The following is a 27,432-nucleotide window of genomic DNA, read 5'->3' on the forward strand; positions in this document are numbered from 1 at the left end:
AGCACAGACATTTTCGGAGCTGGAGCCGCCGCCATTTTGTGTCTGTGGAGAAAGAAGATTCTGTGGCGGCTGGAAGTGGACCGAAATCACCCGTGAGACGGCGGCGTTTCACACCCGAGGTTCCCCCCGTGTCGTCCCCCAACCCCCCTCCGCGGTCAGCATGTGGTGAAGCCGGAGCCGCGAGACCCGGGGAGAGGAAGCGGAGTCGGAAGGGAGGCGGGGTATCGAGAGCGGCTTCAGCTTCAGCTGCGGCGGACCTCGGAGGGGGGCCGCGGCGCAATGTCAGAGCAGACGCCGGCCGAGGCCGGTACTGCGGGGGCCCGGGAGGACGCCTGTCGGGATTATCAGTCATCACTCGAAGACCTGACCTTCAATAGCAAACCGCACATCAATATGCTGACCATTCTAGCCGAGGAGAACCTGCCCTTCGCCAAGGAGATCGTCTCTCTCATCGAGGCCCAAACCGCCAAGGTTTTTATACACCCCGCAGCCTCCTATTCTTCTAATACTCCCTGATTTTAGTGTCAGCCTCATCCCAGGTCTCGCTTCTATCCAAAGGGGGACGGTGTTCCTCCTCTCCAACCCTCCAACTCAGGCTCGGTCTCTGGCCCAGGCTTCGAGCGTGGGCCTCTCTTGGGGGGAGGGAGTGGGGAGGATAAAGGGTGGAGTCCCACTTCCGCTTACCAGCTCCCTATTTAGGCCACCGCATCGTGTATCCCGACGCACACGCTTTGAATAGAGCCCTTCGGGGAGGGGGAGAATTAAAGGCAGTTCGTGGTGTGGGGATGTAAGAGTTAAAACCATTTGAACCCCCTGGGATGGTGGGGAGTGGTTCTCCCCCCGTCCCGAACTCTTTTGGGTAACTGTGCTCTGTGGGTTGGAAGGAGGTGAAGGGGGACCTGGGAGCGAGCTGTTGGGGGGTGGGAATAGGGCCTTGGCCCCGAGTGGAGCAGCCGCCTGTTAGGAGCCCAACATGGCGCCTGAAAAGCACATGATGCGAAAGGGAAGAGAGGAGAATCCATTCCCTGCCAGCCAGGCAGCTGCTCACACCCGTCAGCCCCATTTTGGGGTGGGGGCGGCTAGATACAATTTGTATTCTCCTATCGGAGGGTCTCATTTGCCCCCAGATACGGGAAATTGGGGTTGAGGGTGGGGTTGGAGGGGGTGGGGAGGAGATCTTATCCAACCTGTAGGTGGAGAACTGGCCCACTGGGTAACAAGTACTTGTAGTTTTCTTTTGAAAAGTTCAGTTCCTCCTCCTCTTCCTTTTCTCTTTTTTTCCTCCCTTCCTTCCCTGAAAGTGAAGACGTGCTTTGCTTCACCCCTTGACAGCAGTGGTCCTCTGCCACCCTATATTTCCCTGTAGTCCTCCTCTTCTGTGGATTCATGTGGGAGCGATTTGTCATTTAAGTAAAGTTACTGTTAAACTTAGTTATCGTAATGAGTTTTAATAGCTTCCCAGTACTACGTTTTAAGTTATTTTTGAAGCTTGTACTTATGGTTTAGTTTTTTTCTAGTTGTTAGTGATTGAAATGATCAGGATGAGCCTCCTTTTAGCAGAGTGAACCCCTTTTAAAAGGCCACTTTAACAACAACCACCAATATATTGTTTAGAGGCGCTTTCTGTCTAGTGTAAAACTGAGTGGTCTGACTTTAATAAATGGTTTTGAAATGTGTGACTGGTATTATAAAATTTGTGAATAAAACATATAAAATATGTATTTGTCTTTTTTATTTACCTTTGTAAGGTGTAGAATTTGTTTCCAAGACTTATTTTTATCTACGTGGTTGTGTGTTTTAAACAAAAGTCTTTAAGTGACTTGGGTTCATTCTTCTTTAGGTTCCATCCACTCTTTTGGGTAAATCTGTTCACAAGATACACGGTTTCAGGTGGTCCTTTCATACCTTAAAGAGGACAAAAAGTAAGGTTTTTTTTTTCTCTTTAGGGCCCAACAAGTTTGTCATGCTCAGTCTGACAGCTAAAATACAAGTCTTTATTCACCTTTTCCTGTGAATGTCTGTGTGAAACAGCTATTGTTCTTTTTTTAAAGTATGAGATTTTAAAAGGAAGCATTCCTCATACTCAACATCCTTTTTATTGATACAACAAACATGTTGGACATGAAAACTTAGTTTTGCCTTGTCGAAGGCTTAACATTAAATGCCTTTTAAAAAAAACAAAAATGCACTTTTTTAAAAATAACATTGATTTTTAAAAATTCTACCTAGTATTTTTGGGGTTACTAATATTCCACAGAGCCTAATACTTAGCAGCTCAGGTTGTCACTCAAAGAACAATTTTCTTGCTGGTTTTTAATGGATCCAGAAGACTTTCAGAAGTGAAAACTAAATGCTGAATATAGTGACCACATTAAAATTTGTATTTGTGTGTGGCTACACAGAGTGGTGAAAATAGATGGACTATTTGCTGATGAAAGACAGCTGAAATTTTTTTGGCACACGTTTCCTGGTTATTTTTGTAAAGCCAGATTGAGGAAAAGATGTAACAGTCACTTTGGGGAAATAATTTAATGGGGTTGGGGTTGAGGGTGAGGGGAGGGATTTTCTGTCATTTGGTAGCAAACTGGCTTGGTTTTGTGTTTCTCGAGGTGAATGTTTGTGTCCTTATCCTCTAGCGTTTCAGCATTACTAAACTTAAGGATTCACACTTACTTGACTCCTTCCATGAGGCAGTAGTAGCAAAAAAATATTACATATAAGAATTCACTTGTACAATAAAAAGTTAGCCTACTGAACAGATTTTGGTTTTAAAGAGAGCCTGTTTATCTTCATAAGTACAACAATGACTAAAATGGTATAAAACATGACATGGTAAGATAAAGACACAGCAATAAAGCAGTTGACGTGTTGGTACTTAATAGTTTACCCACATGCAATAGCCTTGTGAAACCCTTTTATTAGTACTGTAAAAGAAAACTTTCATACAAAGTTATTCAAAGGTTTCCTTAGTCAACTTTGGTTGTTATCAGAAGCAAGAGCACTTCCACACACTTGTATGGGCAATTGGTTTTGTGAAATAATGGTGGCATTGTGTACTGCAGAACTGTGAGCTTACCCTGGCTACAGGTAGCTGTGGGTAAGTGGTGTTCAGGGTTAAGATTCCTATACACGTGGGAAGGGTAAATGGGGATAATTTTTGTTTTTGTTTTTAAATCGTGGGTACTCCTTTGGAGTGGGAGTTAACACTTAGTTTACGTGGTGTGTCTTAATGCTCCTCAACAAGTCTGTGAACCTGCTGATGCTTTCTGGAAACTTGCTGTGCCTTCTAAAAGCCAGTGATGGGTAGGCTTTACAGTTGAGCTGGGGCAACATTTCTTTGCTTTGGAAAGGGCCGCCTGTATCGGCATCATCACACTGGCCCTGCACAAATTTAGAACTCCTGGTTTGTGCGTGTCAGAGGAAAAATATTTCGACGGAGAGTCTGTGCTGTGAAGAAAATCTTGAGGACAAATCCTGGTTTCCAGAGTCAAGTTCAACCTGATTTACATGACTCAGCGGCTGCTCCATCCAGTTTTCCTTGTATCAGTAACAACTTGCACTTTCCTGCATGTTCATGTGCAAGTTTAAAAGTGTTTTTTTGCCATTAACTTCATATGTGAAGTGTACTTAATTTCTTTTGTTCATTGGATTATAGAGAAGTAATCCTAATGATTTTACAGGTAACAAAAGGTTCATAGACTTTAACATATAAAATATGCCTATGGAAATTAGGGTTTCTGCCAGAAGTCTGAAAACTTTTTGTTTCATTGAGTCTAGGTGCATCATCATAAGTTAATGTGGGTCACAAAGCTTACACTTGGATTACAGAAAATATCCTCCCCCTTTTTTTGTCACTTAAAACACAGTTTTTTTTTTAACTATACGAACCTGAAATTCTATTGAGTGTTAAATGAGGGTACTAGAGACTTTTTTCTTTCCAGTAATTCTGAGCTTATTTTGTATGCTCAACTAAAGATCATTGTAAGAGGTGAGACCGTGAACACTTAAATTTCATAAAGGTTAATATTGATTCAAAAGTATTTAATATCAACAAAATATTGAGGTCTGTATTGTACGTTAAACGCTCACTTTTAAAAGTAGTTCTTTGTTGGCAATTCATTGTACTAAACTTTTCAGTTTCTTTTTATTACTTCAGGCTCCCTCCTCAGAGAAGCTTCCTGTTATGTACCTTATGGATTCTATCGTGAAAAATGTTGGAAGAGAGTATCTCACTGCCTTTACTAAAAATCTAGTTGCAACATTTATTTGTGTGTTTGAAAAGGTATATATACATTTAGAAACATTTGAATTTTTAAAACATGTTCCTGATTAAATAAATACTTGCCTTTGTGTTGGGTTTTCTTGGGTGGTGAAATGTTTTATTCTTTTGGGCATTTAACATGGTAAAGTTAGTGTTTCGTATTTAAAGTGGGTTCTAGGTGTTTTACATTATCCATTCAAAAATAGATGTGTTTGCTTTTAGAAGTTCATGTTTTTGATTGACTTTGTTCACTTGAAGATCTGTTTCATCACTAGAATACGGGCAAAAAGATCTGAAACTATCAAGAGTACTTCAAATTTCATTGTTTAGGTTTCTGGTTTTAGGATGTTGACTATTTCTGTCTTAAAAAAAGAAAAAGAAAAAGCATAATTCTAGTGTGTGTCAACCTGTGATGGATGCCTGGAACTTGTGATTTTTTTTTTTTTTTTTTTTTCTGGAAATGTTTCCTCTTGTTAACCTTGTTCAAGTATATTTTGTGTGAATGTTCTAGGTATGTGTGAATGGTGGATCAGTGAATTGCTTTAGGTTATTTTGGAAATACTTCTTCCCCACCTCTGGCCCCTCTTAGTGTTTAGAAGAAAGGCTTGTTAGTTTCTATACCTAGAGATTGTAAATTCCTTTCATAACATTGTATCTGGTAGTTTGGTTAATACAGTATTATGTTGAGGAAGACAAAGGATTTGCTGAAGTAATTCTCTTTCCTGTCAGGCTTCATCTTTCATACTGAGAAAAGGGGCATTTATAAGATATTTGGGTTTAAAGATTGTTTCCTAACAAAAAATTGGTGGTTCTTATATTTTAGTAGATGCACCTGTTGTGTCTCGAGAAATCTTAACAGTTGTCAGGCTTGGAGAATTGGGATTATTTTGAAAGAACTCACTATCAGATTTTACTTGTTTGTTAGAACAGAAAATGTGTAGTGGCTACTTGAGTAATTTTTTTCCCTTTAAGTTCTTAGAGAAAAGAAATACTGCTAAGTAAGTATATGCAGAAGAAATTTGGAAAGCTGTATTTCAAACTGTATTATGGAGATTGTTAATAGTGTATTGTAGACTTTTGCTAAATACTGCTTACCTGAGACTCTAGTCTAAGGAGAAGTCAACTTTGCATTATAGAAATTGGGGCACTAAACCAATTTCTTGGTTTCAGTTTCAGTGTGTTCAAATTCATTTGGGTGTTTGGTAGAAAATGTTTACTGACTCTTACTGGGCCTTAACATTGAAGGTGATGAAAATGACCTTGTTTGTAGTAAATATTACCTAAAGACTGGAATATAGTCAAGGCTTTATTATTCTAAAGTTAGAACTCTAGCTCAGTTTTCCCAAGTGCTAGGTTTCTCTGATGGCTAATTTAAAAAGTATTATTGTTGTTACTATGCCCATCACAAGCATGAGCAGATAAGATACAAAACTAAAGCTCATCAGTAGGTAAGATTTTGTGAATTTCAATTATTCAGGTGCCTTCTACACCACAAATAGCTTATTCATAGGTACCAGCCATATTGTATTGCAGGAGATTAGTTAGTTTTGTTTTACTTTGTACTAAATGTAAATAACTTAAAAAATTTAAGTCATCAGATAAACTATTTTCTAGTTGTTTTATATTTTTGTCCAGAGCGAAAGTAACAGTAGGAATACTGTGTCAAGCCCTAATATTTGGGAACATTTTGTACTTCTAAAAATTCAGACTTGTCTAATTGTTTGCTTTCATGAAGGCTAGGTGATAATGACTTTAATTTTTCTAATTTTTTTTGACAGAAATTTCTTTATTAACTTTACATCTGCAAACAAATGTACTTTTAATAAATGATTACTGTTGTATATATTTATGAATTAGTAGTATGTGTGCTATATGTGAAGTAGAACAGAGATTTATGTAGCATTATGCTTAATATATAAAACATCCTATAGTAACTTAACAAGCCATAGAATTGTTCTGTTGTTCTAGGTGGATGAAAATACTAGAAAAAGTTTATTTAAGTTACGTTCCACCTGGGATGAAATATTCCCTTTGAAGAAACTTTATGCCCTGGATGTCAGAGTCAATTCGTTAGATCCTGCTTGGCCTATTAAACCTCTGCCCCCCAATGTGAATACATCTAGCATCCATGTGAATCCTAAATTTTTAAATAAATCGGTAAGTTTTAACATGAATGGTATATAACTAATATTTTTAACTGTCAAATTTTGACTTCTCTAAAATTTCCTGCCAGATAAAAGTAACTAGAATACCCTGTGCTGAATCAGTTTAATTAAAAAAAAAAAAAATTTCCACCTTCAGGTTCACAGTACATTTAAAGTAAATGTTCTCCTTGTTTAGGTTTTACATATTTATTTTGGTTTTTAAATTCCTGAAAACTTTCTGTGTGCTTTTAAACATGATTGGCCATTTAAGATTATGGATAGGGTTTATTAAGAGAGAAGCTGATAATTTTTAGCTCCCCCCTTAGCTGCTTCCTTTTTAGCTGTGATTTTTTTTTTGTAAACAAATTATTTTTTCTTATAGCCCGAAGAGTCTTCAACACCTGGCACAGTGGTCAGTTCCCCTAGCATCTCCACTCCTCCAATTGTTCCGGATATACAAAAGAATCTTACCCAAGAGCAACTAATAAGGCAGCAGTTACTGGCAAAACAAAAGCAGTTGTTAGAACTTCAGCAGAAAAAGCTGGAGCTTGAGCTAGAGCAAGCTAAGGCACAACTGGTAAGTAGTGGAGATTTGGCATTTTGAGTATTTTTAAACCTGTTTTCTGATGGATATGGAATTATTTTGTATTTGAATTGTATTAACATGTTACTTTTATTAATAGTGTAATTTTTCCACTTTTATTTATTTTGCAAATTATGGTGTATTTATTAGTCCAAATTTGTATATCCTTTTTGTAAAAGTCACTTTTAATATAAACTGCACTATTTTCTTTCAAATACTTTTTATTAGAGTGCTGTCTTATAAGATAGCCCCTTAGTTTTGTTAAAAATTATATCATGCGGGGGCTTCCCTGGTGGTGCAGTGGTTGAGAGTCCGCCTGCTGATGCAGGGGACACGGGTTCGTGCCCCGGTCTAGGAAGATCCCACATGCCGCGGAGCGGCTGAGCCTGCACGTCCGGAGCCTGTGCTCCGCAGCAGGAGAGGCCACAACAGTGAGAGGCCCACGTACCGCAAAAAAAAAAAAAATTATGTGGACGTAGTGTCAGTTCCAAGATGGTAGTTGTGTTGTGGCAGATGTTTTTGCCTAGTCTTTAATATTTTATGAGCTTATGTTTCATGAGCAGAAATCCTTAGCAGTTTCCTTAGAAGGCTACAAAAAAAAAGCCATCACAAAATTAAGGAGGCCAGGAAGATTATGTATTTCTGTGTATGAATAACGTTATATTAAGCTATTTTACTTAATTACTTAGCACTTGACCTTATTTGAGAGTAAGGGAGTACAGGAAGGCAGAATTTTGTAAGTGCATTATCAGTGCCACTTTGAGACGAGCTAAATTTTATGACTTAGAATTTACCCGGAAAGACTTGGATGCTTGTGCAGCTGGAGTGCAGTGACTTATTTAGTAGTTTCTTAATATCAGTGTGGCCCAGAATTCTGAATAATTAGGAAGAGGGAGGGTTTTTTTTTTTTTCATTCTTCCTAGAAGTTATAAAACCCCAAAGTAGAGGATTAGTAAGAAATAACAGGCCACATAAATATTGTATATGACCTTTTTCCTTTCATTTTAATATCCACTTAAATACTAGAAGTATACAGTATAAATACGGTATTGAATAAATGGATTTATTGAATAAAGCATTATATTCCTTAGTTTTCAGTTTCTTGACAAATAATCTGAATGTTTTACAGTTGTAACATGAACGTTTATCTTGTATTTCAGGCAGTTTCTCTTAGTGTTCAGCAGGAGACATCCAACTTAGGTCCTGGAACTGCACAATCCAAATTACATGTTTCACAAATTCCCCCTATGGCAGTTAAATCTCCCCATCAGGTTCCTGTGCAACCTGAGAAAAGTCGTCCAGGTCCATCCTTACAAATTCAGGATATGAAAGGAACTAACCGGGATCCCCGTCTTAATAGGTTGAGTCAACATTCTTCTCATGGAAAAGATCAGAGTCACAGGAAGGAATTCCTAATGAACACATTGAGCCAGTCTGATATTAAGACAAGTAAAACTGTACCCTCTGAAAAACTAAATTCATCCAAGCAAGAAAAAAGTAAATCAGGTGAAAAAATAACCAAGAAAGAACTTGACCAATTAGATTCTAAATCCAAATCTAAATCTAAATCACCATCACCTTTGAAAAACAAATTATCCCACACAAAAGACTTGAAGAGTCAAGAATCTGAAAGTGCAAGGGTGTCTGATATGAGCAAGAGAGATCCAAGATTAAAAAGACATCTTCAGGATAAGACTGATAGCAAAGATGATGATCTAAAAGAGAAGAGAAAAACTGCAGAAAAAAAGGATAAAGATGAGCACATGAAATCATCTGAACACAGACTGGTGGGAAGTAGAAATAAAATCATAAATGGCATTGTACAAAAACAGGATACCATAACGGAAGAATCGGAAAAACAGGGGACAAAACCAGGGAGATCGAGTACTAGAAAGCGATCAAGATCACGATCACCCAAGTCCCGGTCACCGATTATACATTCTCCCAAGAGAAGAGATAGGCGGTCACCCAAGCGAAGGCAAAGGAGTATGTCTCCAACCTCAACACCCAAAGCTGGGAAGATTCGCCAGTCAGGAGTTAAGCAGTCACATATGGAAGAGTTTACACCACCTTCCAGGGAAGAAAGAAATGCGAAGAGAAGTACTAAACAGGATGTTCGAGATCCAAGGCGAATAAAAAAGACTGAAGAGGAACGACCACAAGAAACTGCAAATCAGCATTCCACCAAGTCAGGCACTGAACCAAAAGAAAATGTAGAAAATTGGCAAAGTTCCAAGTCTACCAAACGATGGAAATCTGGTTGGGAAGAAAATAAAAGGTAGGTTGTTAACATTTTTAACTGAGTAGAATAATGTGTACATTTAAAAATACAGTGTTGATTTAAAAATTGGATAATGTTTATTGGGTGCTATAATTAGTACTTTTTTCCCCTGTTTAATTCTTAAAACCCTGTGGGTTAAGTACCATTATTATTGCTGTTTTACGTATAAAGAAACTGAAGTTTAGAAAGGTTAACTAATCTGCCTAAGGTGGCACATCCAGGACATGCAAGAATCAGAATTCATATCTGATTTTCCTGACTTCAAATCTTGTGCTCTTAATCTTTAAATTAACTTTTATGGTTACATATATTCATTTTAGCCAGATCCTATTAAGGATCTTAAAATATGGTCCTGAGTATTTAAAAATTTTTTATGAAGTAACATAATTGCTTTTATGGTTTCAGTTTACAACAGGGTGATGAACATAGCAAAGCTCCTCATCTAAGGCATAGGGAGAGCTGGTCAAGCACTAAAGGAATCTTGTCACCTCGAGCTCCAAAACAGCAGCATCGATTAAGCGTAGATGCCAATCTTCAGATTCCTAAAGAGTTAACTCTTGCAAGCAAAAGAGAATTACTTCAAAAGGTAACTACTGTGTTCCCATGTAGTCATTATTCTCCTTTTGTCTATAAGTTTTTTGTAAGTACTTTTTATATTTAAAATATTGATTTCCTTTTATCACCCCTATGCAGACGAGTGAACGTTTAGCATCTGGTGAAATTACACAGGAAGACTTCCTTGTTGTTGTGCATCAAATTCGACAGCTATTTCAGTATCAAGAAGGTAAACATAGATGCAATGTACGGGATAGTCCTACAGAAGAAAATAAAGGTGGATTAAAAAAGAAACCTCTCTTAACTGATGCTGAATTAACCTACTATGAACATAAAGCAAAACTGAAAAGGACACAGGTTCAGCATTCATTTCCAAGACTTGATCTCTTAGATCCTGATATTTTTGACTACCCTTTGACTGATGCCTTGTTGTCTGGAATAGAATGTGAGCCATCCAAAAGTAAACATGCAAGTAGGAATAGTGGAGCACAGTTTGACAGAAAAGAACAATTTAGTGAAAGAGCAAGACGTCTTTCTCCTATATCTGGGAGTCGTACTTATGCTGAGAATCTTTCACCCCATGAGGGCCGGAGAAGACATGACGAGCAAGTCTCTGCTAAAGGTAGAAAAAGTTAAATCAGATTATGCCTATTGAATCACACAGCAGTGAAGGGAAAATGAACAAGCTAAGTGGGGATGGATTTTTGTGACTGTTCAGACTTCTGTTTTGTCGTTGTTTGTTTTGTTTCGGTTTTTCCCTCAAAGGGAAGGGAAGGGAGCTGATATTTATAAGGCCAACCGTGTATTAGGTACTTTACTAGGTTCTTTATATATGTAATCTGATTTAATCCTCACAATGACCTAATGAAATATATATTATACCCATTTTACAGATAGGAAACAAGACTGGAGAGGTTAAATAAGTTGCTCTCAAAGTCAAATAATTAGTAAATTGACTGACTGGGTATTTTATTTTACCCAGGTGTATCTGACTCTAGAGGGCATTCTCTTACTTGCTGCCTGTTGCTGTCTTTTTCCCTCCCCTCTCATAAAGTGAGATAGTTATGGATGTTTTTGAATAAACATTTACAAGAATATACGAAGAAGATTTTAGGATAACTTGATATAAATTATCAGATTCAGGGAAAATAAATTTTTTTTTCTTTTTAAAAGGTGTACGAGAAGAGCAGAGATCACCATTCAATGATCGTTTTCCACTTAAGCGACCTAGATATGAAGATTCAGATAAACCATTTGTAGATAGCCCAGCATCAAGATTCGCCGGCCTTGATACAAATCAGCGACTTACGGCTTTAGCTGAAGATAGACCATTATACGATGGACCTAGCAGGCCATCAGTAGCGAGAGATGGCCCAACCAAGATGATTTTTGAAGGACCTAATAAGTTAAGCCCTAGAATTGATGGACCTCCTACGCCAGGTTCTCTTCGGTTTGATGGGTCACCGGGACAAATGGGGGGAGGTGGCCCTTTGAGATTTGAAGGACCACAAGGCCAGTTAGGAGGTGGGTGTCCTTTGAGATTTGAAGGTCCTCCGGGACCAGTAGGGACACCTCTGCGGTTTGAGGGGCCAATTGGTCAAGCAGGAGGAGGTGGTTTTCGGTTTGAAGGTTCCCCCGGTCTGAGGTTTGAGGGATCTGCAGGTGGTTTGCGATTTGAAGGACCAGGGGCCCAGCCTGTGGGTAGTCTCAGGTTTGAGGGACACCGGGGTCAACCTGTGGGTGGTCTGAGGTTTGAGGGACCTCATGGTCAGCCTGTGGGTGGACTTAGATTTGATAATCCCCGTGGTCAGCCTGTAGGTGGACTTAGATTTGAGGGAGGTCATGGTCCATCAGGGGCTGCAATTAGGTTTGATGGACCTCATGGTCAGCCATCAGGTGGGATCAGATTTGAGGGCCCGTTGCTACAGCAGGGAGTTGGGATGAGATTTGAGGGCCCCCATGGTCAGTCAGTAGCTGGTATGAGATTTGAAGGGCAACATAATCAACTTGGTGGGAATGTTAGGTTTGAGGGTCCACACGGTCAGCCAGGGGTTGGGATCAGATTTGAAGGACCTTTAGTCCAACAAGGAGGTGGAATGAGGTTTGAGGGTCCTTCTGTACCAGGAGGCGGCCTGAGAATCGAAGGACCTCTGGGTCAAGGTGGTCCAAGATTTGAAGGTTGTCATGCTTTAAGGTTTGATGGGCAACCAGGTCAGCCATCACTCTTGCCAAGATTTGATGGATTACATGGTCAGCCAGGTCCTAGATTTGAAAGAACTGGTCAGCCAGGCCCACAGAGATTTGATGGACCACCTGGACAGCAGGTTCAACCAAGATTTGATGGTGTACCTCAAAGATTTGATGGTCCACAACACCAGCAAGCATCAAGGTTTGATATTCCTCTTGGTCTTCAAGGCACACGATTTGACAATCATCCTTCACAAAGGCTTGAATCGGTATCTTTCAATCAGAGTGGCCCATATAATGATCCACCTGGCAATGCTTTTAATGCCCCATCCCAAGGACTGCAGTTCCAAAGACATGAACAAATATTTGATTCACCTCAAGGACCAAATTTTAATGGACCACATGGCCCTGGAAACCAGAGTTTCTCGAATCCCCTTAACAGAGCTTCTGGACACTATTTTGATGAGAAGAATCTTCAGAGCTCTCAGTTTGGAAACTTTGGCAATTTACCTGCTCCAATGACAGTAGGAAATATTCAGGCATCTCAGCAGGTAAGTCTGTTACAGTTATTCTAAAAGTATATTGTATGCAGATATGAACCATTTTTAATGTTTCTAGTGTTTGAGGAAGGTTTTCAGGATATAGTTTATTCTATAGGTTGGAAAGGATTTTTTAAAATTTAATTTTTTTAGTAAGTTTTTTTGGGGGGGGGGCAGTTTTTAATGTACTTCAAAACCCCACCTGCTAGGAAAGTGAGATGAGAGTCTTCTGGGGCTGAAATTTGCAGTTTAAATCCAAAATTGATCTTAGTTCTTTCAGGATCTAGAGCATCCTCTCAATCTCAGTCCCCCCCGCCCCCCCACAAATCTTTTCTTTTTTAATAGACTTTTTTAGAGTAGTTTAGGCTCACAGCAAAATTGAGCTATGAGGTATAGGGATTTCCCATATACCCCTTGCCTTCACATATGCATAGCCTCCTCATTATGGTTTTTTGTTTTGTGGGTTTTTTGTTTTGTTTTTGGTTTCTAAGGTATTAAAGTATAATACAGTTGTGTGTGTTTCATAGACCTCTGCTACATTGTACAACTTTTGAGCCTTGATGAGCTTTATAGTAATCATAGAGCTGATTTTATAGACTGTTCTTTGATATAGAACTTCCTTAGCCTGAGTTAACAAACAAGAAAATCAAATTGCTCATGCTTTTACAGTCTGTAATTCTTTTTCTTCCTCTCTTCCTACTTTTCACCACCTTTCCGTCATTCCAGTCAACTGCAGTTGTTTGATGTTTGATGCTTATTGAAATAGTGTTAAAGCAATATGCTTATAATTTGTGGTTAATTCAGTTGATATTAATAATTACTTTTGCTTGCCTGCTGAAATTCTCCTGGGCTAAATTTACTTTTTTCCAGGTAGTGACACTTTCTTACTAGGACAGATTTATTATGCCAGTAACATTGCATGGAAGAAAGTGTAAAACAAGAAGAAAGGTTTTAAAAGCATGTTAGAAGCATTATTTATAGAAAGCAGCCTTCTGTCCATATCCAGTGGTTTGGGAAAACAATTGGCCTCCTTAGTTAGACTTATACTCTATTGTATGTTTTTAAGAGAAATGGTACTCTTAATTGACAAGATACTCTAGAATGGGACTTGAGTTAGTCTTGTTCCTACATTATAAAGAATTGATGGGGTTTTTATTACGCATACATACCACTGAAGGTTCACACAAGATACTGAACAAGGCTTATAAATGGGCATTTGTTTACATAGTAGCAATATGTAGAAGTCCTACCTCATTCTTGACTACAAATACAATAATTGTATGCCTGTACAGTACTGGTTCATGACTTTTATTTTTTAACATTCCTTTAAAATCTTTTACAGTCCACTTTGTAACTCAGTTTGATGGCTAACAGAATGATCATAAAGGAGTTCAGATTGCTAATTAAAGCAGGCTTTTGACATCTGTATAAAGGAGTTAGGTCAGTGAGTGAGTTCTGGCCTCAGCTTTGCTGTTTACTGGCCATTATGATTGTGTACAGATCACATCGCTGGATGTCAGATTTCTATTTGTAAGATAGGAGAAAACACTGGCAAGGTAAAGTGATTTGTGTAAGGTCACACAGCTAGTTTTTGGCTACCTTGTGTTTGCATGGTATCTTAAACTTTTCAAAGAACCTTCACATCCATTATCAATTTTTTATAATTCTGTGAAAAATATAAGGGAAGGTCTTATTCCTTTTTATAGAAAGCCTAGTCAGGTTACACTTGTAAATCTTGTAATTTACACTTGTAATTTACACTTGTAAATCTTCATTATGGTAAACAGGCCTCATGATATCTGTGAATATATTAACGTAATTTGAATGTTAAAGTTTTACTTAAAAATATAGAAAAGATGTTCTTAAAACCAAGATTTCTCTTAAAGGTTCTGACTGGTGTTGCTCAGCCAGTAGCATTTGGCCAAGGACAACAATTTTTGCCAGTTCATCCACAAAATCCTGGAGCATTTGTTCAGAATCCTTCAGGTATGTAGAACTTTGTGTTTTTCAAAAGACAATTATTGTTTGAGTAGCTACCTTGTCAGTTTTAGAAAATGACAATTTTGAGAGGGCATATGCAATTTAGAGAAATTTAATCTGACTGGAATGTTGTGTTTTCTTTCTGAGTTTGTTTACATTGTTGATGTATATTCACACTAATCCCCTTTACAACTAGAGATGGTTAGCCAGGACTTGTAGACCACAGAAAAGAGGGAAGGAGACCTAGTATGTGGAAGCTAGAGGGTGGGGTAGGAATGTGACATTTGTGTTTAGGTAAAATGAAGTCAATGACAAACCTCAGAAATATCAATTACTTGATACTTTGAATTTTTGTTTTGTGTGTGTGTGATGATCCAATAAACATTAAGTGAATACTGCAGACATCACATTATAAGCTGATTCATTCATATATCTTTATGGGCACTCAGGTAATAATTGTACACAACAACATGTTAAAAGAATTTCCTAGCTAGATGCCCATGATAAGCATCTATGGGGTGAGGCTTAACGATATTGTTATGGATACAATAACAATAGTAGATACGAGGGCTTTAAAAATAAGTTTTAGGGGGTTTCCCTGGTGGTGCAGTGGTTGAGAGTCCGCCTGCTGATGCAGGGGACACGGGTTTGTGCCCTGGTCCGGGAAGATCCCACATGCTGCGGAGCAGCTGGGCCCATGAGCCATGGCCGCTGAGCCTGTGCGTCCGGAGCCTGTGCTCCGCAACGGGAGAGGCCACAACAGTGAGAGGCCCGCATACCGCAAAAAAAAAAAAAAAAAAAAAGTTTTAAGGACTTCCCTTGTGGTCCAGTGGTTAGGACTGCATACTTTCACTGCTGAAGGGCCCGGGTTCAATCCCTGGTTGGGGAACTAAGATCCCTCAAGCCATGCGGTGCAGGCAAAAAAAAAAAAAAGTTTTAGTTTTAATATGTGAAAAATGAGAAGTATATAAATTAAAATTATTGGAAAGTCAATATATTGAGAGCTAACTCAACCAAATTGTAGTGGTACTTGCTTTATTTCTGAATCATTAAAACAGCCATCTTCAGAAACATGCTGTAGCGTGGCTCTATTAAGTTTACAAATTTGGAGAGTTTTCCAAAAGTTCTGAAGTAACTAGGGAAGTCCTAGCCAAGCAAGCTCTAGTTTATGCATTAAGTATTAAACTGTATCATCACAGGAAGCTCACTCAATTAATTTGAAAACGTTTTGTTTTTAATTGCTAGATTGACAATTAGGATTAGTATTCTTATTTTTTGTTTTCACTATAATGAAAAGGGAAGGAAAGTACTGAATATTTGGGGTCTAAAGTCAGAAGACCAGGGTTAGAATCTCCACTCTGCTACTTTACAGGTAGGTGGAGTATAAGCAAATATCCTTTCTGGGGTTCAGTTTTTTCCTCTGCAGATAGCATATGATAAAAGTCAGGATTTGCCGGGGAATTTTTTCTTTTCCCAGAGAATCAAATGAGATCGTATGTGCAAAAGTACCATGTAACTTGTGAAGTGCTATATTGGTGTATTTTCCTTTAGAACTCAGTTTTTCTTGTAGAGTAGAGGATTTGTTGTATTGGAGTTGGTAGCTTGAGATAGCGTGCAGCAACTGCAAATTTTGCTCTTTTTTGTATGAGATAATATACAAAACCTGCATGTTTTCTTTTGCTTTTACAACCTTGAGGTGCTTATGTATACAAGGCATAGCAGTGTCACAGAGGAAATCACATCTTATTTCCTGGGTTGGAGGTTATTGAATGAGATGTTAGATATGCTTTCCTTCTTCAAGTTTTACTTAAAGAGATATGAAAAGTATTTAGTGTTCAATATTTGGCTTCTGTAAGGTTTTTTCTCAAAATTTAAAGTAAAAACACTCTTTTCCTAGTAGTAAATATACTCATGTTCATTTACTCATCCAAACAAATAGTGATCACTTGCTATATTCTAGGCATTGTGCTAGGATGACTTTAATAAGGTTTATCCTTCTAAGGGCTTTATAGTGTAGCAGGATCTATGGACTTTTTTTTTTCTTCCTCTAAATAGTTGTTCAGACTTCCCTAGTAGTCCAGTGGTTAAGACTCTGTGCTCCCAATGCAGGGGGCCCAGCTTTGATCCCTGGTCAGGGAACTAGATCCTGCATGCTGCATCTAAGAGCTGGCACAGCCAAATAAATAAAAACAGTAAAATAAACATTAAACAGCTGTTCACTAGGTTGATAAGTTAGACACCATCATTGGGTACCTGATTATGAAATTCCAAACCTGTTCTGAGAATCACCTCTTATTCCTGTTTCTAAATGCACAGAAAATCAAATAAAATCTGAAAGTGTCCTAAGCTTTTTTTTGTTTCATGCAGCTCAGAGTATTGTTTTATTTATTTATTTTTAAAATCTTTATTGGAGTATAATTGCTTTGCAATGATGTGTTAGTTTCTGCTGTACAACAAAGTCCATCAGCTATATGTATGTGTATATCCGCATATCCCCTCCCTCTTGAGCCTCCCTCCCACCCTCCCTATCTCACCCCTCTAGGTCTTCACAACGCATCAAGCTGATCTCCTTGTGCTATGCAGCAGCTTCCCACTAGCCAGCCATTTTACATTTGGTAGTGTATATGCGTCACTGCTACTCTCTCACTTCGTCCCAGCTTCCCCTTCCCACCCTGTGTCTTCAAGTCCATTCTCTACTGTGTCTTCATTCCTATCCTGCCACTAGGTTCATCAGTACTGTTCTTTTAGATTCCATCTATGTGCGTTAGCATATGGTATTTATTTTTCTCTTTCTGACTTACTTCACTCTGTATGACAGGCTCTAAGTCCATCCATCTCGTTACAAATAACTCAGTTTTGTTCCTTTTTATGGCTGAGTAATATTCCATTGTATATATATGTGCCACATCTTCTTTATCCATTCATCTGTCGATGGACATTTAGGTTGCTTCCATGTCCTGGCTATTGTAAATAGTGCTGCAATGAACACTGTGGTACATGTCTCTTTGAATTATGGTTTTCTCAGGGTATGTGCCCAGTAGTGGGATTGCTGGGTCATATGGTAGTTCTATTTTTAGTTTTTTAAGGAACCTCCATACTCTTCTCCATAGTGGCTATGTCAATTTACATTCCCAACAGCAGTGCAGGAACGTTCCCTTTTCTCCACACCCTCTCCAGCATTTATTGTTTGTAGATTTTTTTGGTGATGGCTATTCTGACTGGTGTGAGGTGATACCTCATTGTGATTTTGATTTGCGCTTCTCTAATGATTAGTGATGTTGAGCATCTTTTCATTTGTTTGTTGGCAATCTGTATATCTTCTTTGGAGAAATGTCTATTTAGGTCTTCCACCCATTTTTGGATTGGGTTGTTTGTTTTTTGATACTGAGCTGTATGAGCTCCTTCTGTATTTTGGAGATTAATCCTTTGTCAGTTGCTTTGTTTGCAAATATTTTCTCCCATTCTGAGGGTTGTCTTTTTGTCTTGTTTATGGTTTCCTTTGCTGTACAAAAGCTTTTAAGTTTCATTAGGTCCCATTTGTTTATTTTTGGTTTTATTTCCATTACTCTAGGAGGCTTTTTTAAAATTTTTTTCTTCTGTGTGTTTTTTTAAATTATATAAGTTATAGGTGTACAATACAGTGATTCACAATTTTTAAAGCTTTTGTTTGGTTTATAGTTACTATAAAATATTGACTATATTCCCTGTGTTATACAGTATATCGTTGAGTTTATTTTATACCTAATAGTTTGTACCTCTTAATCCCTTACCCCTATATTTATATTGTTCCTACCTTCTTCCCTCTTCCCACTGGTAACCACTAGTATGTTCTTGTTCTTTTTGTGTCTACCTCTTTTTTGTAATATTCGCTAGTTTGTTGTATTTTTTAGATTCCACATCTAAGTGATATCGTACAGTATTTGTCTTTCTCTGTCTTATTTCACTTGACTGTTTTTCTTTAAACAAATATTATATATACTGCCAAACACCTCAGTGCTCTACAAATATTAATTCATTTAATCCTCATTCATAACAACCTTAGGTAGGAACAATTATTGTTACCCTTTTACAGGTAAAAAGAACAGATACAGATAAGTATCTTGATCATGTCACACAACTAGAAAGTGGAATTTCTAGTTAGAATCCCAGGAGTCTGGTTCCATAGTTCATGCTCTTTTTTTTTTTTTTCATAGTTCATGCTCTTGATCACTAAACTTGACTGCTGGAAGACATGTGATAAGCTAGTTATGATTCTTAGACATATAAATAGCTAATTCTAATGAAAGGTAAATGTTAAACTATTGTGTGAAGTGGCTGTTGTAATTGATCGTTGAGGTTGATTTATTCATTCATGTAGTCAGACATTTCATTTCAACAGACATTAATTAGCCTGTTGTATACAAGGCACTGTGCTACGTGTAAAGAATATGCAGTGGTTAAGGGCAGAGATTATGTATTGTATTGTGGATGCAAATTGAATTTCTGCCATTAAGAGGAATTTTTAGTGATTCAGAACTTTTTTCTAGAGGTGTGGTAAATAAGATGCATAGTAGTGACATACAAATATATTAAAATTCTGTTTTTATAGTTGAGTTAAAGAATTGTAATTTTTAAATTAGTGCTTAGCAAAATATGGAATTGGATTGATTCCTCACCAGTGAGCTTAAGGAAAAGATTGTTATCCTTGTTTCATTTATTCAGATTTTTGAAGCTTTAGTAAGCCTGACACCTTTTCAGCAACAGCCTGAACTGCTTTGCAAGGGCAGTAATTGATCAAGGGTCAGAGGGGCAGGTATATTCTGAGCCACATGGCTCATCTCCCTGCATTAGTTCCCTTGGGTAGTTATGGGAAGGTGGGGGGAGCTGGGGGGCTGGGCAGGAGTACTTCCATTTAGGCTCTGGGTATTTTTTTCCCCTAGAAATCTGTGCTAAGAGATGGTAGCCTACTTCATCTATGCAAAACGACCTTTGCCAATATGGGTAGGTGAAGAATAGAGAATTGGAAGGGTGAAAAGTTGGACCTAGAGGTGTGGTGCTGCATTGCATAGAAGGGAGCATGAAGCTCTCTGCCCTCAGTATTCTGCTTTTCTTTGGCATGGATTTAATTGGGCAACAGTGGGTAATACTGGTTTTTTAAGGTAACACGTATGCCCGTATAAAGTATTAGTGGGTTTCAGTATTCGTCTTAGAATATATTTTTAAGAGGTCATGATTTGCTGACATAAATGCAAAGTTCACTTTTGGTAATTACACTGATCTTAACAAGATTTTATTAAGTTTAATGTTGATAGGATATCTTGAAGAAAACTTTAAAAATCCTTAGTATAATTTGCATCTTTAAGTTCTACTTTTATTTTAAGAGTGTTATTTTTTTAAAGGTGTCCTTCCTAAGGGATATCCTGATAATCATCTCAGTCAGGTGGATGTAAATGAATTGTTTTCAAAACTGCTAAAAACAGGAATTCTCAAATTGTCCCAGCCTGATTCAGCTACAACACGTAAGTATGGTTCTGTAATTCATTTACACAAAGCTTTATTAAGTTATAAAGATGTATGATATGATACAATGATGTGTTCTATGCTAAAATTTCTTACAATGTTGAATTCTTAGGTATACTTATATAACTGGTTTAAAATGAAATAAAAAAAAATTTTTCTAACAAGGAACTGTTAGCCTTATAGAGGACATTGTTTCAGTTAACTAACATTCCTGCAAACACCATGTGCAGACTTTTTCTAGTTATTCTGTATTATTTTAGCTTATTTATAATTAAATAATTAGAATGTTGATGAATTTCATGAAGATTGACTTTTAAGAGACCAGACCTAATATCACTTATCAAAATAAAGAATTGTATTAGGTTACTTGCCAGTAAAACCTAAGATCAGGAGCACTGAATAGGCAAGATGGGGCTCTCCATACGCTTCTAACACTATAGCGTTCCCCTATAAAGAATACATGGACACTGGTTTTGAGATATTTGCTGTGTTTCTTTTCAATTGAAGAAGTAAATGAAGTTGCTGCTCAGCCCCCTGCTGAGGAGGAAGAAGATCAAAATGAAGATCAAGACGTTCCAGATCTTACCAATTTTACAATTGAAGAATTGAAACAGTATGTAATCTAATTTTCTAAGGTAAAAGGGACGGTGACTTTAATAACAGTGGATATTATCACTAGACCTATTCGTCTTACCCCTCACTGTTTTTAAAATTTAGGAAGCCTGTTTTCCCTTTTTTAATGTGGTAAAATATACATAACATAAACTTAAGGAAGCCTGTTATCTTCTTTTCAAATATGTTTGCTGCACAAGTATTTAGGCCAAAAGTCTACCCCCAAATTTCTGTTTTTTATTATCTCTGTTTAGTATAGCAAGTTTAGGGAGTTTAAGGATTAGGTATTAGTAACCACTCAGGTTTTCCTTTTTATCTCTATTTTCTCTTAATCATCACTGTTTTTTCTGTATTGATATTCTCATGCCTTTGAAGTTAAGAAAATGAGGTTTTTGTAGTCTAGTATTTAAAAAATAAATTTTTTTTTCATTTTATAGAAAATACAAATGAATAAAATCAAGAAAATAAAATTAACTACAATTTCCACTTTACTGATAACCAGTGTTAACATTTGGTGCATATATTTTCATAAATTTTTATTGCCTATATTATATAAAAAACATTTACAGTTGCTTTATGGATCCATTATATTGTTATGAGTACTTTTAAAAATAATAGAACAGCTAATGGGTTTCATCTTCTTTTTTAAATTGAAGCATAATTTATTTACAATGTGTTAGTTTCAGGTGTACAGCAAAGTGATTGTTTTATATATATATAATATATATCAATATACACTTTTTCAGATTCTTTTATTATAAAACACTGAGTGTAGTCTCCTGTACTATACGGGTTTCACCCTTTTAAAGACAATGTTTTTCAAAGTGATACTTTTCACATAGTTAAAACTTTATAATGAAAGTCTTACAGTAAAGGCTTATAATAAAAGATGGCATGCCTTTTTCCTAGTACTACTTTTTACCTGAGGCAACCATTTCTTAACTCTTTTATCTATGGTTCTTGGCATTTACTTTTTTATTTCTTAAAAGATACATAGTTTTCTGGGCTTCCCTGGTGGCACAGTGGTTGAGAGTCCGCCTGCTGATGCAGGGGACATGGGTTCGTGCCCCGGTCCGGGAGGATCCCACATGCCGCAGAGCGGCTAGGCCTGTGAGCCGTGGCCACTGAGCCTGCGTGTCCGGAGCCTGTGCTCCGCAACGGGAGAGGCCACAAAAGATACATAGTTTTCTGATTTATTACATTTCTTGATTTATCCCATTTAGACAATTTATTGACTTCCTGAAAGTGAAGATTTAGGTAGCTCTTTTACTGCCCTCCCAACTCTCCTCCATATAGTTATAAAGCCATTTATCATTAAATTTTTATTCAGTATTAATATTATGATTCTAAATATTTTGTTTTCTGGTATACAAAGTACTATGTACTGTGCTTTGCTTTTTTCTACTATTTAAAAAAAATTTCTGGAGTTAATAACTGCCCAGTTTGTTCACTTAGTTATTCTGCATACCTATTTCTTTCCAGATAAGGAGTGCAGAATTTTAAAAAACTGATTATTGCTGACTTCAGTTTCCCACTAGTCTTCTACTTTTTCTTTTTAGTTACCCATACTATTATTACTTCTTCTGTACCTCTTTCAGTATTCTTTACATCAGGGTGGGACAGTTTAGTTATTTAAAACCGCGAAGATCTGGAGAGGTGAAATCTAATTGTTCTGCCATATCCACCCTGATATTGACATTACTCTAAGAACAGGCCAACTATTGCCTTATTAGTTAGCAGATGATCATTCCATTATTAGCTAGAAGGAAATAAGTAACTGGGCCAGGCCTATTGATAAGAGGGTAGACACCATGTTCCAAAATTAACCAAAGTTAAGGTAAAGAGAGTCACTGACACATTACTAGAGAATATTATTGATCTTTGGATATTAATTCTTTCAGCCAGCTGTTGGCTGAAACATTATTTTGTTACATAATAATGGCTTCACCATTATCAAAATATGGAAAACTGAAGTACTTATAACTGCCTTTTTTTTTTAAGGCCATTAAGTCAGCCACAGTATCAGAACTAAAGATTATTTCTGTATTTTTCAAAACAGACGTTATGATAGTGTTATAAATCGACTGTATACTGGTATTCAGTGTTACTCTTGTGGAATGAGGTTTACAACATCACAGACAGATGTATATGCAGATCACTTGGACTGGCATTATCGACAAAATAGAACTGAAAAAGATGTAAGCAGAAAAGTCACTCATAGACGTTGGTACTACAGTTTAACAGTAAGTAATTCATGTGCCTCTGAACTATCTTTTAGCCTTTAAATTATATCATTCAAAAGTATATTAGTTTAGGTAACTGCTGAGCACTAACTAGTGAATTTTTTGAATAAAATTTGACCCTTAGAATATAAAAGGTTTTTTTAATTAAAAAAAATGTGAAGAGTATGTATTTGTTTTTTGTTGAAATTAAGAGTAGAACACAGGTTTCTTCTAGTTCTAAAATTCCAAGGTTCTATGACTGATTTTTTTTGGTAAAAAATTGTGCATGAAATTTATCTTATTTACATTAGTAGTTGTAATTCTAGAGTTAAAGGAATGTTAATGTTAAGATCTTAATTGTTCATTAGTTGCTTTATGTTGTCTATTAGTTATGGGGCTCAAAAAGATGGTATAATTCTAAATAATATTAAAGCATATTGTAGAAGAAAGTACTCTTACATTTAAATGGCATTGTATTGAAGGTGTTCAGTAAGAGTCTAGAAACAAATGAATATACTCTTTTTAAATTAACTCTTTTTAAGGACTGGATAGAATTTGAGGAAATAGCTGATCTGGAAGAACGTGCAAAGAGCCAGTTTTTTGAAAAGGTGCACGAAGAAGTCGTGCTCAAAACTCAGGAGGCTGCTAAAGAAAAGGAGTTCCAAAGTGTACCTGCTGGACCAGCAGGATCAGTTGAGGTAAAAGAACAATGTTCAATTTTCTACCTCTGGTCATGCCTTTCACTTCCTTTAAGTAAATAATCATAAATATAACTTTATTTACATCCCTTTTTTAATGATTTTGAGACTTCTTGTAAGCTTTACTCTTCAATGTTATTCTTGTTATCTGGCTTCGGGTTTCATAACCACTGTAGTTACTACATATTTATCTGTGACCAAGAGCTGTGAAATGTTAATTATTTTTGCATGGAAGAATGCGAAATCCTTAGATCTTACTTTGTATTATATATTTGAACATTGTTTAAATTTTCAGAAAACTCTTAAATTCCTTTCTCCACTTAACAAAATGTTTCTGTATTTTTACTTAATGGCATTGTGTTCTATTATGTAAACTTCATTTTTATATGGTTCTATTTTAGAGTTGTGAAATTTGTCAAGAACAATTTGAACAGTACTGGGATGAAGAAGAGGAGGAGTGGCATTTAAAAAATGCTATTAGAGTAGATGGAAAGGTAATTTTCAGCTCTTTATGAAGTACTTTAAAAGGAAGTATTAAGATTTTTAAAAAAAAATGTTTATAGGGGTAGCTCACTACTTTGAAAGAAAAGTGTTAATTGCATTTTTATTTTGGTTTTTAATAGAAGTGGTATTTCTAAGGTATTGGACTTTAGAGAGTCAGAGTGTGTGAGTTGGAAGGCATTTTAGCAATCATCTGGTCCTGTACTCATTTTATAAAAAAGGTTGCATAACTAGTTAATGATAAATCCAGGACTAGATCTTCTGAGTCTAGTTAGTCTTCTTTCTGCCTAACCACACTATTTTGATTCTGAATTTATATTTCATCATCAAAGTTGTTTCTGTCTTAACATACCATGTTATCTACTTAAATATATAAAGGAAGTTTTAAGGGAAATCAGGATGAAAATTTTGTTTTTATCCGTTTTTGTGACCAAATGATTTTTTGTTGCCTTTCCAAAGATAGTTTATCTCTGGTTTAAATTTTAAAAGAAAATCATACCAGAATAGTCCATTAGAAATGAATATGCATGTGAATACTTACTTACTTTTTTGTTTTTGCTTCAGATTTATCATCCATCATGTTATGAAGATTATCAAAATGTAAGTTCTTTTTGGTTACTGTTTGTTCTCCTTTACATTGATAAATTTTATTTTCAGTTATTTTTTGCATCTGGGCAACATTTTTATTTTAATCTTGATGTGTTGAGCTGTCTTAGTTTTGATGTAGCATTTAGGTTGTTCACAAAATATTGGTGCTAGGTTGATAGGGTCTGATTTAAATTTTGAAATTTTTGTATCATTCCTCGCATTCTCTTCATTTGAATCTTGATGATGTCTTCTACTAGAGTACTAGGCCTAGAGAATGAGAAGGTTCATGATGGGAATAATTTTCTATAAGTTACGGGTAGCATTTACTGCTTACTCCACTTGGCCATGTAATATAGGAATAATTTTTAAATTATACATGAAATACAAAAAAAAATCAGTCTCTTGACCTTGGAAATTCAAATTTTCATATTTGTAGAGTGACCATTTTTTTTTTAAACCAAACAGTGGAACATCTTAACTGTCAAATAATATTTGTTTCACAAGTTCAAGGGGCAGTTTGGAATATATACTTAGGTCATCAAAAGATTAGAGTTTGTAGGGTGTTTTGATGGTTTTGAGGGATTTTTAAAAAATCCTTGGGGTAGGGCTTCCCTGGTGGCGCAGTGATTGAGAGTCCACCTGCCGATGCAGGGGATATGGGTTCGTGCCCCGGTCCTGGAAGATCCCACATGCCGTAGAGTGGCTGGGCCCGTGAGCCATGCCTGCTGAGCCTGCGCATCCGGAGCCTGTGCTCCGCAATGGGAGAGGCCACAACAGTGAGAGGCCCGCATACTGGAAAAAAGAAAAAAAAATCCTTAGGGTATTTGAAATTAGGAGCAACAAATCCCAGGATATATGTAGGGGGTTATATTGGGATTAAAATATAGAAACGTGTCTAATCATTGAATCAGCTTCTTTTGTCGTTATATTACTGCTTTTCTTACCATAGCTCATTGCTGAGCACATATCAGATGCTCAATATACATTTATTTATTTATATTTATTTTATTTAGTTGGTTGTGCTAGGTCTTAGTTGCAGCAGGCGGTCTCCTTCGTTGCATGTGTGCTCCTTCATTGAACCAGCAGGCTCCTTAGTTGCGGCTCGCTGGCTCCTTAGTTGTGGCATGTGGACTCTTAGTTGCGGCATGTGTGTGGGATCTAGTTCCCTGACCAGGGATCAAACCCGGGCCCCCTGCATTGGGAGTGCGGAGTCTTAACCACTGCGCCACCAGGGAAGTCCCTCAATATACATTTTATTAATTGGCTGCCTTTATGGCATGTTTTGTGGGAAAGCAGGGTTTTCAATTGTGTTTGGTATATATTTCTTTGCCCATACAAGGGTCTTATAAAACTGTCACTTAATGTGATACTTGTGAACTTTAATCAGTACTTAAAGGGTTTTTCATTTTGTAGACATCTTCATTTGATTGTACACCATCTCCCAGCAAGACACCAGTTGAAAATCCCTTGAACATTATGTTGAACATTGTTAAAAACGAATTGCAGGAACCCTGTGAAAGTCCCAAAGTTAAGGAAGAACGGATTGATACTCCACCAGCTTGTACAGAGGAAAGCATAGCAACAGCCACTGAAATTAAAACAGAAAATGACACAGTCGAGTCAGTTTAAGTAAAATGAGAAAGGTATGTTTTTCTTTTTTTTTAAGAAAAAAAAAAAAGCTGCTGTTGAAATCTAGAAGGTGAAGAATTTTTTATGTATATACAGACATATCTATATAAATTGTCTAGCTGAGGCAGGGCCTTCAGCTATCATTTGGTTAATAAATACATTTTAGTATTTGCATTTCCTACTGCCTGCACAGTTTCAGGTGCTTGTTGTGTGAAAGTTCTGTAGATGTGTGCAAATTTAACAAAATGAAATTGTATGTGTAAAAATGTACGATTTTCACTTGTGAAACTGTAAATTATAAATAAAAAAATATTTTTGCTATCCATGGAGTGTAATATTTATGCACACCATCAAATAAAGACAGTGTTTCTGTACTTTTTATTGGGTGAAAATGGAATTAAACAGCAATTTCAACATAAGATTTTTTTCCAGCAGCTTCCCATGATTAAAGAAGCAAAGTCTGAGTTAGTTTTATCCTTCAAAAGGGGGTTGTGAGAGCACTGCAGGACTTTTCTCAAATTGAAAAGCCAGATTTGAAAAAATTTTTTAAATGGAATAGGACATAATTGCATATATATATATCTCCAGCTATAGAGAACCATCCAGATATCCATTTTTGCAAAGCATCTAATGAAGCAACTTTTATTCTTGAACTTGGACACTGATGCCATCAAATGATTAACAAATATATTTAAGTACTAAAGGTGATTTTTTTTTTTAAAGGACATTTTTCACATTTGTCAAATAACTTAATGCAGATGAACATATTTCTATTTTAAGTTACAGGGGGATCTGTAAGAATGTTAATTTGAAACATGGTTAACCTTTTTTCCTTTGTTGGTTTTGACTGAATTAGATGGATGCCATGAGATGTTAATATTCATACATGTAATAAATAGAATGATGAAGAAACTCCAGTTTGTATCTCTTTTATTTCTTAAGTGCCTTTAGAAAGTGACTTCTTTTTCCTATATCTTTCATCACTCTGTTCTTGAAAACATGAATGAGGCACCTGCTATGAGCCAGGCACTCTGAGATGCAAGATTAATCTTTTCTGCCATCTGTTGGAGGAGATAGGCATATAAAACAATGAAATGTGTTGAGCACTTACTATATGGTAGGCATTGGCAAACTCTTTACATATATTTCCTCT

At 36.8% G+C, this 27,432-nt stretch overlaps 1 protein-coding gene across 2 annotated transcripts; it reads left to right on the forward strand.

Annotated features, from left to right (window-relative positions):
* On the forward strand, positions 1–27,254 carry PCF11 (PCF11 cleavage and polyadenylation factor subunit). 2 transcript variants are annotated; one of them, XM_079928444.1, is made up of 16 exons: positions 1–471; positions 4,157–4,282; positions 6,230–6,418; positions 6,788–6,982; positions 8,149–9,266; positions 9,675–9,855; positions 9,963–10,446; positions 10,998–12,562; positions 14,437–14,536; positions 19,909–20,028; positions 20,537–20,642; positions 22,701–22,884; positions 23,406–23,561; positions 23,963–24,055; positions 24,627–24,662; positions 26,064–27,254. In XM_079928444.1, the coding sequence occupies exons 1-16, from the start codon at positions 280–282 to the stop codon at positions 26,277–26,279; spliced, it is 5,061 nt and encodes a 1,686-aa protein (XP_079784570.1). In that variant the 5' UTR covers positions 1–279; the 3' UTR covers positions 26,280–27,254. The 2 variants fall into 2 exon arrangements, with proteins under 2 accessions (XP_079784570.1, XP_079784571.1); XM_079928445.1 differs by having other exon boundaries at positions 9,963–10,053.
* The last annotated feature ends 178 nt before the right edge of the window (positions 27,255–27,432 follow it).

Source organism: Stenella coeruleoalba, assembly GCF_951394435.1.
Source record: "Stenella coeruleoalba genome assembly, chromosome: 8".
Taxonomy (NCBI): domain Eukaryota; kingdom Metazoa; phylum Chordata; class Mammalia; order Artiodactyla; family Delphinidae; genus Stenella; species Stenella coeruleoalba.